We start from the raw sequence: 14751 nt of genomic DNA, 5'->3' as shown, positions 1-14751 counted from the left end.
CTGAATGAGAAGAGACTGAGGTTTTAGTAAGACTGCTGTTCTTCACTTAAATCTGAAATAAAAAAGGGTACCAATACATTTCTTCTAACATATCACTAGCCTAAGAAATGTGCTTGAGTCAGTAAGATTAAAGATTAGCCTTAATTTATAACTTTGAACAGGAACCAAAAACAAGCAGAACACAGGCTACTCTAACCTTATGCTTATACTCTTATTTTGTGATATTTTTGATTAAGCAGCCTACTTTAACACACAGGAAGCTTCCAACAACAGGAAGCTGAAGATATACACTAAGATACTTTGTTGAGAGACCTTTTATAAAAATACACAAAAATTATACACACCCTATTATGGAATCTTGAAGGCCTGTATGTTCTTGGAGAAAGGTTATACACAGCATAGTGCCCAGGATGTTTAGAGTCCAGACATAACCTCACATCTTCTATGTTATTTTTGATGGCAGACTCTACACCTTCAGCCGGAAAGGACATCACTGAAAACAGAAAGAAGTGAATACTTCACCTTGAGATCTTCATATACTAAGAACAATCAAATGATCGAGAGACGTAGTAATCATACCTGCAATTCTGGAAGTGATGTATGATATATCCAAGTCTCCTTTTGCATAACTGAAACAGAACACATTGGAGTTAGTACTGGGAAGCAGAAGCATTTGAGACATAGATTCAGAAATTCAGGTCTTAGCGTCCACTCACTACAAAGAACAACCTTTTATTTCTTCCATCTAAAGGACCCATTCAGCCTGGCCTTGAACACCTCCAGGGATGAGGCATCCACAGCTTCTCTGAGCAACCTGTTCCAGTGCCTCACCACCCTCTGAGTAAAGAATTTCTTCCTTATATCTAATCTAAATCTACCCTCTTTTAGGTTAAAACAGTTTGCCCAGGTCCTAGAACTATCTGCTCATGTAAAAAGTCGCTCTCCATCTTTTTTATAGGAAGAATTTCTCCCCAGTAGCTAAACTTTCCCTCTTTTAGGTTAAAGCCATAACCCCCTGCCCTATCACTACAAAGATGTTATTTAAAACATGTTATATAAATATATAGATGTTATATAAATTAATGTTATATATAACATTATAGATGTTATATAAACCCCCTGACAAAGAGTCCCTCCCCACCTTTCCTGTAGACCCCTTTTAGGCTCTGGAAGGCTGCTGTAAGGTCTGCACAGAGACTTCTTCTCCAGGCTGAACAACCCCAACTCCCTCTGCCTGTCTTCATAGATTTCAGCTTAAATTTACTGTATATTCATTGAATTTATAAATTGAAATCATTCCTCTGGGCATTTTGGAAGTGAATTTTCAAAGTGAGCAATTACTATTCAGTTCTATATAATTGTGAAGGTTTTTTTTTGTTTAGTTCAATTCCTTCCATCTCTGCTTAATCACCTACATTATGCCAACAACTTAGTATTTTAAAATGACTGATATTTTTTCTTTCCAGGGTAGTTGCTATGTAGCAGGATGAAAAAGCCTCAGAAAGACTGAAAGACTCCAGCATAAACCCAACACCCTTGGGTCAGATCCAACAGGCCTGCACTCCTGACTGGCAAAGCAAGAACAAATATCACCTACAGAATTTGGGTTAGATACCTAACTGAAATTAGTAGCATAACTCCAGAATATCAAAAGTTCACCACAGTATGATGCATATTTAAACAATGTAAATGCATTATCAAAACCAGGTGTTCTAGAATTACTACAAAATTTCAAGACGCTGAAAGAGAAGACTTAGAATACTGCACTCATTTTCAAAACATTAAGATAAAACATTATTTCTTTGATTCCTTATGGCTTGCTATTAAATACAAAAGAGCCTGGAGGGATTGATTGAAAGATTGAATTTACAAGGACTGGGAGGACGATTTTAGGTGAGGTAAGAACAATTCCTTTGAAGGCAATTACATGAAAGAATGTTTATATGGACTGGCATAGTCCTTGTCCTAACAATGAAAAATGATCCAAGGTCTCAAGATAAATTGAAGTCACTACAAGGAATTTTGAGAGCCTTACTAGACAAAGCACTGAAAACTCAGTCTAGACAGTGTTTGGCCATTTTGTCTATTTCAAACTTCTTTGCAATTCTGGAAATATTTAACTTCCTCAGCCAAACTGATTAAGGGAGAAAATTATACTCAGAGCCAATTATAAATTCTTACTAGTGATGAACACAGTCATTTATGATTGAGAAGTGTCAAATTCTGTCACTTACACCCACCAGCTTTAAGCAAGAAAACATGCAGATCATTCTAACGACTTCGACTTTTTTTAGTATCAAGACAAAGAACCACCTAATATGATAGCCTGAGAACAAAGATCTATTATGTCTTCAACATTACTACAGGTTAAACAACAGTGTGAAATGAATGCACAGATCTATAAAAAGAAAAACAAAAAAATGTCTTTACATTCATTAGGGAATATTTTCAGATACTAACCTGTTTACTAAAAACACTAGTCTATATATCTTTGATTTTTACATTTGTCTAAATTAAAATGCAACATTACTAGGAGCATGGCTCTCACTACACGCACTTGCAGAAAAGCCCCATGCACATTAAAGCTAAAGCACTTACTGAAAAAGTGTTATTTAGTATGACAATAACATCACAGCCAAGAAAAGCTTGCTATTTTGCAGGAAAAAATCTGTATGCCTGTTGCAACTGAAAAAAGCTTCAGAATGGTTCTGCTGTCTTAATTAAAATGTAACTGCTATGCAAACTGCAGAATCAACAAAAGTCTCTTAAAATGTGTGACTTTCCTCAAATTCCTATTCCACGTTCCATGTTCCTTCAGCTTTATTCTGAGGACTTGAGATCTAATTCAGTATTAACAATGGAACACAAGATACTCTTTTTACTGGAGTGTTTCACTTCAGACTGGCAAATAAGATTCCTTTAATTTTCAGGAAGACAAAATAGACACACAATTTTTCAGTCCACTTTTCACACACATGGTGATATGCATTTCCTATACATTTCAAGACATAACCCTGTTACAAGACACAACCCTGTAATAAAATACCAGGACTGAGGTTTTTCCTTTCATGCTACTAACATCAGGACATTTCATTTACATAGCAATGTTGCCAGCAGGTGATGAGTGCAACAACGTTTTTGCATGACAACCCGACATTGCATGTAGGGTTTCTGGTTTGAAAAAAATCCATATTTTTTAGGCTTTTTAAAGGCTTCAATTAAAGGTAAATGGAAAAATTATGCTATCCTTTTCCGATAACAGCAGGCAAAGCTTTTATAGTGAGATACCTAAAGCAAAATATAGCAAATAAAACATAAATTCTAATTTTGCAGTACAACTATCTGAAAAAATTCAGAAGTTGTAATTAAATGTTAGAGACTTCTCATTGTGGAAAGGGTTGGCAATACTAGTTCTGTCAAAACAGTTGCATTTAATAGTGATACTTAATATTAAACAAAACATCATTCCAGCAAATTAAGTTAAAAAAATATGCAATTTTAAAATAAAGCTAGTTAGCATACAGCACAAAATTTTGGATGAGCAGTTACCGTGTGTTGCTATCACCTGAAGATGGGAAAGAAAGAATAAAAAAAAAAAACAGATGAATTGGCATAGCTAAAAAGTAAGAACGCAAAGCACTCTTTAGTCAAATAATGCTCTAACACTAAACAATCTTTCTCCACACATTTCTACACTCACAATAAAACACCTATTCATTAGCTAAGTACCACCACTGCTGATGCTTATTTTCTTACAGGCCAAGAAGAAATGCAGCACTGAAACTCACAACAATCTGCTTCCACTTACTTAGTTTTGCTTTGTAAAACTGAATTAATCATTCAGCTACCCAATGCAACGTTAAGATTTATCAAATAAAACATTAATGCAGCATCGAGAAACAAAATTACCTTAGAAGCAAAGGAAGCTAACAATAAAAGACAGCTAATTGTTCTTGCATTTTTAGATCATAATCTCTTCAACAGAAGAGACAAGTTTGACAAAGTTAAAAATAAAAATAAAAAAATAAAATTAAAAAAAAATAAATAAAAAAAAAACAAACCATAAGTTGTGCAGAATGCAAATTCCATACCAGGAATTCCATACCAGGTTTCAATATCAGGTACCTTCCATCCCAAGCCTCTCTCTGATTCTAACTAGATGACAGACCCCAACACAAGGAGTTGGAAAATGCATTTCAGGGAAGAGACATTTTAGTTTATCCAGAATGCCTGCTTCTCATGTTTATTGAAGAGTTTTATAAAGGTAGTCAAGGATGCAATCAGTAGTAGAAAAGGCATTATTTAATCCTTTATTCTGTAAGCTGTAGCCACAACACAAGTTTGTGAGGGCAGAGAATGACCCTGACAGAAAACAGCTATGTCCTACAGCAGACACAAAGAATGGATTAGCATTTTAGCACAGTTAAAATACAAGAAGTTTAAGAATGCACAAGCCTAGTGGTAAGACTCTCAGAAGCACGGTGAGTGTGTAAATGCTAAAGAACTTCAGACCACATAGGTCTTGTAAAACATTAAATATTGCTCACACTAATTCATGTGCTGCCATTCCAGTGAAATGGAATACAGACTCAGAGAATGAAACTTGCAGCATTAAGGGCCACTAAAGAGCGCTGATGAATTCCAAGTGGAAAAGGTTTTCTTTGAGTATTGATTAAACATCATATGGAAAACAAGTATTGAAGTAACTGATTCTCACTAGCACATCCATGTACTTGATGCATTCCCTCCTTTTCTTTCTTTCCCAAAACCAATGAACAAATTCACATGGAAAACAGGAAAAAAAATGCAGTTGTATCAAGACAGTTCTCCATAAGAGCAATATTTGTTTTTACTAGTGCAGAGCTTTAATATATTTGACAACCTCACATTCCCTTTAAGGTGCATGAGTCACCTTAGACATCAATCTGTATTTAATCAGCCCAGTCCAAAACATTGGAGAGGAACCCATCTCCTCATGATTACACTTGGTATTTAATGTTTAGACAATTTAAAGCAAAAGTGACAGCTTGCCATTAAGTCGTGGCACATTTACAGACACTGTCTGATGATACTCTGATGATCCTCTCTCAGTTTCTCACAGGACATGGAAGCATTTTATCCCCCTTTAGCTAGAAGAGACCAATGGTTGGTTATCTGCCAGGTTAGATGAGGCCCTGAGCATGCTGATCTAGTGGGTGGCATCACCGTCTATGGCAGGGGGGCTGGAACTGGATGATCCATGAGGTCCCTTTGAACTCAAACCATTCTATGAGTCTATGATCTAATTTGAATATCTTAGCACTTACAACTGTTAAGTGTAAAAACCCCACCCCAACCTGTGCTCTCAAGTTACTCAATTCTAGTGAATAACCACATATGACCTTCTGTGAGTAATGCAAATGAGATGGAAAAGTGAAGAGCTTTTTCCTGACTAAGAATATTTATTGATTTCCACAAGACATGCACAGAAATATCTCCAACAGCACTCAGATCCCTGACAGCGGCTCAGACACTATAACAAAGTAAATCATGCCGGATTAAGTCTGAAGCAGTTTAGAGAACTTCAGCAGCTTGTGTCTCATTGTGATTTAAGGCCTAAGTGACCCTGGTTTTGGGCAGGGCACAAGAGCTTCCATCTCAATCATACTCTTCCAAAATTGTAAAAAATAAAATAAAAATTAAAAAAAGTTGAAAACTTGATTCTAACTAAAGTGCCAAGGATATAGTTCAGCAACAGTACAGTAACTAGCAATTCAAAATGAACACTGTAACTAAGATGCAAAACTTATTTGGGCAATCACAATTCTCTAACAAATAATTTCAGAGAGAGAAGAGCATGTGAACTGACCAGCATCTCTGACCATTAAGTACTCACTGTTCTATACATCAGAAGCTGCCAGATGAGTTTGAATATACAGTTACTATTTTACTGCTTGCATGCTACTTTTATTATGGAACCAAATGAAAACACACAACGCAGAAAGCCCCACAAACCAGTCAGGTAAGAAATAAAAATAAGGTGAGAAGTCAGCATGAGGCATTCCATCCTGAAAGGTCACCTGTAGAGAGCTCTTATCCCTCACCCCTGGGAAAAGAGGAGAGCAGCACAAGATGAAATTCAGAAAGTAATCAAACATCCAGTGGCCATTAAGGAATAAACTGCTTGCAAGCACAGGAAGAGAAACTTCTTCGGATGTAACTGGAGGCACAATACAGAAAGTCATGTGGAGACAACAGCACAAGAAGTGGAGTGCAAGAATAGTGCAGAAGCATGCAGTGTACAATCAAAATACTAGAGTGAAAGAGTAAAAACAAAGGCACAAGAATGACAGCTTAAAGCTTTATAATTTTTTAACTTTGTCAAAGGAAAAAACGAATAAGGACTATCACTAAGGAAAAGTCATTTCTCTGTTAAACTTCAAAATTAATGCAAAATAGCAGAATTTAAGACAAGGAATTTAGTACCTTCACGTTTTTAAGTAGTAGAGCTGCTAAAGGCAAGGAATTGGCAGAATATAACTATTATCACACAGAAATTTTCTTCAAAAAGACACCATAAAAGCAACAAAAGCAAGGCTGAACAGACGGTCAGAGGAAGATCAGTTCCACAAAAGGTAGCAGGTGCAAGGAGATAAAGAACAGAGGTCTGTAAGACAGCATGTGCCAAAGAACTAAAATGGGGAACGGTTGCTGAAAAGTTAAAAGCAGCTCATCATAATACTTCATACACAGAATTCCTGCAGTTCTGCTATGCTGCTGAGAACTCACTGTTTTTCATCATGCGACAGTTCACTCCCCTTGTACACCTCCCACTCTTCTCTTGAGTCAGTGTAGTTCTCCAAAAAAAAATTTGATGTTGTGCCAATTGCTTTTATCTGTGGAAGGCTTGTAAGGACAGATCAAAGCTACATAGCTTTTCTGACCTTTAAAAACAGAGGACCTAGCCTTTTTAAGCCATACATGAGAAGTTTAAACAGACTAAACATAAGAACAAACAAAGAAAAACACACTCAAAGTAGCTACAGAGGTGCAAGTTCCACAGACCCGAGTTCTCTGATCATTACAAACAGTTTAGAGCAGTACAATAAACAGACTACACCTGACAGAAAAGCAGTTACAAGAAAAAGACTTCAAGTATGGTATTTCCAATTAAAGGGCTACAAACCCTACAGTAAAGGACAAAGTACAGTTGTTGTACTTCTATTATCCTATTGACTTACCTTCCTCTCTTCCTAGAATTAAGAAAAAGTTTTCACACTGTATCAAACTTGATTATAAGTTCAAAAATGTATGAATCCATACTTTGATGACCAATCATATAGAGGCAGTGAAAACCATTTTTAGTGGGAGTGAAAAGAATCATTAGAAACAACACTACACTAATACTCTGAGAACATACACATCCAGGGAGGAAAGTATTCTTCTATGTAATTCAGGGCAAAGGAGACAAAGTGCAGAACCACTCATTTTGCCTAAAGTCTCTCCATTCAATCACCCATATTTGACAGAATGAAAGAGGACACTGGATGACAACTGCAAACTAAACTGGACAGAAGAGCCAATGCACCATTTCCCTGCAGTTTCTCTCCCCTCCATTCCCTTTAACTAACACTACTCTATCTTTCATTATTCCTTCTTTATTCATTGACACATCGTATAGTTTTGTTGTTTTTTTGTTTGTTTGTTTGTTTTTGACCCATGATAACCTTATTTCTATACCACTCCTCCCTGCTCCAGCCCCTCCCCACTCATCTCTCCCAGGTTTTCAGCATGTGTAAAACAGCAGACAACAGCAGGAAATGCAGCACTTATGCTGGGGGGAAAGCCTGTCTATATTTCTAAAACATATTAATACAAAAGCTATGGTAGAAATAATAATTCATAAAGTCTCAGTGCTAACTATTAGCTATTAGAGTTCATATTTAGAAAACAATGCTGAATTTGACTATTTCTACAATAAGCTCTTGAGCCTTCATTTAGAGCTCTTACCAGCACAGTTTATTTTTACTCACTTGGCCACAGACTGGATAACTTTAGAAGACGTATCCTTAATATTTGTGAAAAACCGTTCTGTTCCTCCTCTCAGAATATCAAAGAACCCTCCGTAAGTCTGGTCACACTCTGCAACAGTCAGGCCTAGAGTAGTCAAACAGAAGTAACTGTACTTTAAGTCATATCCTGGAATAGGCTCCATTTTAAAGCAAGTTGCCTACAAAGATGGAAGTATATACAGGCTAAACTTTGTTGTAAGGCTCACAGTTCAAAAGCTTTCCTTAATGATGGCCTATGAAAAGAATGACCTCTGCATGATCAAGAGCTATTGGTAAACTACATAACAGATTGCTTAGTTGACTACTCACATTTAAGAGAAAACAGTAAAAGATTCATAAAAGTAAGGCATTTCACATAGCCTGTGCAGGCATAATTAAGTTACATTTTAAGCCCAAAATCTCAGCTAGAAACATCTATTTGTTAGCATGATAGTATACAAAGAGTACTCAATCCCGCACAAAACAGATGGCCAGACAGCCTTTTGATTATACTCCTATTTGGAAGCTAGATTCCTATTCAGCAATTCATATACAGACAAAATTACTGCAAATAAATATTACCCAATTTTTTAAATTTCCTCTTGAGCTTTAATACCCTCTTACTGGCAATTCAGCATACATAATATAATGCAAGTACCACCAAACTGGAAGGAAAACTGAATACAGTATGAAATACTCCCTTGACTTCTTCTACATTAATTGTAATGTTAAGCAACATACTCATACTTGATGTAAGATAGTTGCAGAAACTGCCTTTCATTAAGAAATTAGATGCAAGTAAGCCCATTAGCTTTTTATTTTCTTTGCTATATGAACTACAAATATTTCCAATTGAGTGAACCCTGGAATACCTACTTTTATAGAACGGGTACATGAGCTTTTAATTGTGTCATTTTGAAGACATGCTTTGGTTGATTCAATTAAGTGCTGTTAGCCTAACTACTGCTTTTCTTCAGATGCTAACACAACTTCTCATCAGTAAAGTTCCTCTGGCACAACTCTGCATAATCATCCCTTAATTAGCTGGACTCAAGGCAGCATCAGCTATGGTGCTTCTGAATGCAATGACTTGACTACCCATAAATGAGCTTAGGCTTCTGCTTTTTACCTTCTTGAGGTTGTCAAAAAATTTTATTTTAGGATTGATTTTGGTTGGACTACCTCAACACCTAGATTAACAAGCCTGTTTTAGCATAAAGTTATGCAAAAAGACACAGAATGGCTGCTTTTGGTCATATCATATATAATGCTAAGTAGTTCTGCTTGGAAAAGAGACAAGTGTCATCTTCCTACATTAGAGATCCAATGTTGTGCAAGACCTCAAGATATGAACCAATTTTGCTAACTTGTGCCACAACATATCAAGGTTTTTGTTATAATTCAGCACTTCTGAGAAGATTTTCAGCAGTTAAATTTAACTTTACAAATTCTCACTTTACACTGAATATTTCAAAATATCATATGCCTCACTGAACTGGAAAGTTTGAGGTTTAAAGTAAAATATTTTTGTTTACTTTCACTGTAGCTCTTATTCTTAGAAATACTATTTCTTATTCTGTCAGTTACTCTCATCAATTAATTCATTATCAGAACTTCTTACCCATCTACAAGTCAATAACGCATTTTAGTTTCAATTGTTCTACACAAGAAAGTAAATTTTATCTTTAGCAACAAATTTGAGAAATTCACATTTGCATTATCAACATACAACCAAACCCTGAGAAAAAGGAAGAAGGTTAGAAACAGCAATGTAAATTCAAAGTAGCCACATAAATGTCTAAAACCCTAAAGTGACTTATTTTTTTTTCCAAAAACAAGATATTTCCTTCTGCACATACCTGCATTGTACATGTTATTGAGCTGTCCTGCAGGCTTGGAGCTCTGTGAAACTGATGTTACAGACACCCGAGGCTGAGCATTGTTCCCATAGCCTCCATTTTGTTCCAGGAGCTGTGGAGATCAATACTGTGATGATTTTCTTGCTCACTTAGCCAACTTGTAACAGTAATTTACACAGTATAACTTGGTGAGAACAAGCATGCAATCTGTGAGAAAGCCAGGAAGGTCAAGTATAGCAATTCATTCAGTTTCAATATTGTGTATATTAATCAAACTGGAGACAAATAAGTGGGTTTCCAGTCAATGTAGGCAGAGTCCTCATGTATTAGATTTTCCTGTGCAAGTTAATGATTATTAAATGCAGCATGTAAAATAGAGCACTTACTTACAAAGGAATGACCCAAGATCGTGACATTTTTTCATTAAGCAGTAAGAACTATAATTAGTTTACTCTAATGTCACATAAGCTCTGAATTATAAAAGCACATTTTCAAAGACTATACAGGTAATGTTGATCAATTCAAATGAATTATAAAATTGTGAAGTTTTCAAAAGACTAAGGAACATGGGACCTGCTCTGACATTTGTTACTAAACTCACATTGGATAAAAAAGGAGAGAAAGGAAGGAGACCTAATCAATAATACTCCTTTATGAGATTCCTTTACCTCTGTGATGGGGGATTTAGGGTTCACATTCCTAGCTGCTGCAATCTCCTGCAGTTGATTCACTAGTTCAGTGATTGACAATCTCTCCTCTGGGTTCACTTTCAAGGAAGAGCCTAAAAAAACATGATTCAGGCAATAAAACAGATACCCTTTAGAGCTCTTCTTTCAGCAAACATCAGTACTTTCTTCAGTGCACTCTAAAGCAATATGAGCACTCAAACATGTGAAACAGTGTGGAGCAGCCACTAAATCCATATTCAAGTATCACTGTTGTTAAGTGATACAACTAACACCATTTATGGTCAAGAATATTTCATAGCATATACTTTAGGAGTCTATTAATGACCAACCTCAGAAGCAATGTTGGATTTATTTTTTGACAACAATTTAATAATGTTGGATTTGTAGCCAAAGTTCTGGTACTGTAATCAAAGCTTTTGGCAACCTATATGAATTGAAAGAAATAAGTATTTCGAAAGAAAATTCAAAGAATTCATCAAAACACTAATCACTCCTATGGAATGATTCAAACACTAAACAAGACAGGTGACATGGTTAAAAAATACGTTTCATTTAAAGTTTAAGTTTTCTGAATTTGGATTAAAATTTTGAATACAATGAAAAGTTGTTACAGTTAACTTTTCCATCATCACATGATTATGCAGAGATTGACAACACTTAATTCCAGGAATATAACACAAATACTAAGATACATCCATTGAGACCACCAAGCTAGTAACACTATCAACTTACTGATGAGATCATGAAACACAGAATAGCGGGTGTCATTTTGTGGAATAGTGTATTTTCCATTGACTATGCGAAGTTTAGCTCCATCTTCAAAAGGATGTTGCCTAAAGCAGAGTAAATACAGGATACAGCCCAGAGCCTACAGAGAGATAAGGCAGAAATATTTAATTCAGGAACTGATAACTGAAGTGGAATTTTAGACTATGCAATTGATTAAGTTCCTTAATGGAGCTTGCAGATCAGATTTCAATCATCAACTGCTGACTCATGCAACCTTAATTTTATGTACATACATACATATGTATATGTATATATATATATATAAAATAATGCTTTAGGTATCAGTTTCACACTCCTGAAATAATTAGCCTTGATGTTTCTCTGAGGACAGAAACACTTAGTAAAACATTCACTTGTCATTTTAGAGCACTCCTAGAAGTGAAACTGCTTTTAAATAGGTATGTGGTTTGTTCTTCCCTCCCCTCCCTGAAGCTTTCAGTTTCAGTGATTCTCCTATTCACGTCTTTTTAAAAATCATAATAATACATCTATTTTTTGCATTTTGCGGTATGCAAAAAAAATGAGCACTTGCAACACTGAGCATGTTCAGGAACAGTTTTTCTTACAGAATTATTAGACCTTTTATTTCTAAACTTCATCTTAGGCTTCAAGGAGACTAATTCTGTTTCTTGAGTAGGAGTTTGGACTTTCTTATTTCTAACCCAAATACTTTACTATACAATGCACCAGCAAGGTAAGCATTTAAGTATAAACCAGTCTGTTTAAATGCCATGCCACAGGAACACAAAGTTGTCTCTCAAACAGTTGTTTTGATAAAGATTTGAAGAAAATCAGCCTGAAACGATTGTCCCTTTATTTCCTAATAGCCACGTAACAACTTTAATCAGAAGGTTATTCAATTCTTTCTAGCGAGTAAAGTTGAAAATCAATCCCAGATGGATTTTTCAAGCCTCAGAGAAAAAAATCACAGAGTTGTGACTACCACATTCTAGGAACTTCAAAGTTCCTTGAAGTGTCCAAACTTAACTGACCTGTGTAACCTGACAAGGGAACAACTATCAGAGCCAGCAGGACATAACGAGTTCTAATTTCTGAATACTCTAGGTGCTATGGATTAGTTAGAACAATTTTGCATGTTAGTTAAGTAAATTTAAGTTTTGTATATATGTGTGTGTATATATATATATATACACACACACACTCTGTGTGTGTGTGTGTATATACGTAAATATGAACTCATAAGAATATATGAAACCTATTTGCAGAGTGATCCTGGCATAGAAGAACCATGCTTCCCTCTGGCTTACAAAAGCTTTATAGTAAAGCACCCAATACCTCTAAGAAAACGTTTGCACAATGTACTGGTAAATTCTTCCTTACTCTCTTCTGTACCCAGCTTACTTACTAAAGCATATGGGTTCTTATATCCTTCCCTCCAGAAAACAAGCCAGCAAAGATACTAGCTGAGAAATCTGTTTACTGCTTTCAGTCCTCCTTGCACACTGTCTCAAACTGTCTTTGCTTGTCCGTTTATCCCAAGAACAATTTCAAAGAGTTGAACATTATTAAAATCTAAGGCTTGACATATAGTCACTCCGAAACGACTTGTTAATTCACTAAATCCTGGGCCAGAAGCAAGCTGTGTATACTAATTCTGTATGTTATCATATAGCAAGTACATTTGTGTCTGACGATATAAAATAAAGAACTCCATATAATGTATACATTGAACCACCATGTAGTCTACATTAATTAATCCAGCAGGAGAATACTGGAACAGTAACTACTCTGCCACAGGAATATCTGCTTTGAAAGACGTAAGACAGATCATAATTTGGTTGGAGGAATTAAACTATTTCCTATGCAGTTCAATACATCAAGCACATCAGCATCCATAGTCACACGAGGGAGAACAGCACAGAGACAATTGGGTGAACACAAAGAGACCACTTGGATTCAATCTTTGCTTTAATTGATATGGAGTATTATTTATTCCTCCTCCTTCATCTGTATCTTAGAATCGTAACTAGTATTTTTTAACACTTTAAACTCCAATTGTGATTCAATTTGGCTACAGTCAATTCCAGTTGCATTAAGGCATTCCCCAAAGCCAGTATTATCGGTGCTGAGGCTGTGCAGATGTACTTAACAGAAGAGCCCATTTCCCCAAGATGTTGCCCCAGAACTTTGGAAAGAACCATTAAAGAACCTGCCTGGGTCAATTTGTGAACTTATGTACCAGCAGAAAAAAAATGCAGCATGTCAAAGTTAAAAAATAACTATGAATAATTCACTGACATTCCAGGGTTGGGCACAGCACTCCTGAATCTCAGCAGTTAGGATCATACAACATTATCATACAAAGCAAGACAGTATTAAAGAGTGGGAAAAAGTTATTCGTTAGGCAAGTAGCTTATTCAGAATCTAGTCTACTCATTCTGATTACATTTCCATCGTCTACAGAAGCAGTGCTTCCTCCAGAAGGCTGGTTTGCTAGCAGCCTTAAGCAGCATTTCAGCTAGCCCCCAGCATAAAGGTGTTAAAACCACTGCAGCACACACTGGTGGTGTTTCAGAATGCAATGCCAAAAGTGAGCCTATCCATCTCCTTGAATTCATGCACTGAGTGGTAAATCTTCATAAGGTAACCTTCAGTGATATCTATAAAATCTCCTCAGAAGTCAGTAATTCCGAAGCCATCAGCATACATAATTAGATAGTCTTTCTGAAGAGCTCCAGTTTAAAGATCTGCCTGTCATTCTTAATCAGGTACCTGAAGTAGATTAAGCTCCAGATGCATTTAAAATTCACAGTACGTTATTTTCACATCATTTTGCTAATACTGACCCATTTCATCGAGCCTTCGCTACAACACTCAGTATAATCACTTTTATTCCCATTATAACACAACTTCTGAATTTTTGTATTTAGCCAATTTTCCCAAATGTAATACTGTAATCATAGAGCAGGTTGTCTAATGTTTAATTAGATTCCTAAAGGGAACCAGACTGACAACAGAAGTATATCAAAAAACAGAACATGTTTATCAGAACAAATTCATTTCTAATATATTCAGAAGTCAAAAGACAACTAATAACCAATCTCAGTTACTTAACACTAAAATATTAATGTTATTAATGTTTGGTCCCTTTTATCTTTCAATTATTTTGCCTAGCACTGAAAATAAGCATTCAGCACAATTCATACGATCCCTCAGCTCCCTGAGAAAGTACAAAATCTAGTTTTAACCACCAGGAGCTATAGTCCAAATTATTCCTGGAAATCTGGAAAGATATTACTGTTTTGAATTTCCTACCCTCACCATTCCAGAGGGTAGAGGGTAGATGTCTACCGTAGTTTTAATTTAAAAAAAAAAATCCTTCAAGACAGGCTTTTTCTTGCAGTGGTAATGCTAGAAAGGAGT

At 35.9% G+C, this 14751-nt stretch overlaps 1 protein-coding gene across 1 annotated transcript in view; it reads right to left on the bottom strand.

Annotated features, from left to right (window-relative positions):
* Positions 1-14751, bottom strand: part of GAK (cyclin G associated kinase) — a 70118-nt gene that overhangs the window by 34611 nt on the left and 20756 nt on the right. Inside the window, exons 8-13 of the mRNA XM_032205458.1 lie at positions 11311-11446; positions 10558-10670; positions 9890-10001; positions 8013-8136; positions 580-629; positions 345-493 (exon numbers count right to left, since the gene is read on the bottom strand). Of these exons, the coding sequence (XP_032061349.1) occupies positions 345-493; positions 580-629; positions 8013-8136; positions 9890-10001; positions 10558-10670; positions 11311-11446 (684 nt within the window). The remainder of the gene's footprint in view (positions 1-344; positions 494-579; positions 630-8012; positions 8137-9889; positions 10002-10557; positions 10671-11310; positions 11447-14751) is intronic.

Source organism: Aythya fuligula, chromosome Z (assembly GCF_009819795.1).
Source record: "Aythya fuligula isolate bAytFul2 chromosome Z, bAytFul2.pri, whole genome shotgun sequence".
Lineage (NCBI taxonomy): Eukaryota > Metazoa > Chordata > Aves > Anseriformes > Anatidae > Aythya > Aythya fuligula.
Note: the sequence above shows the minus strand (reverse complement) of the source record. Positions and strands in the feature narration are given on the sequence as shown.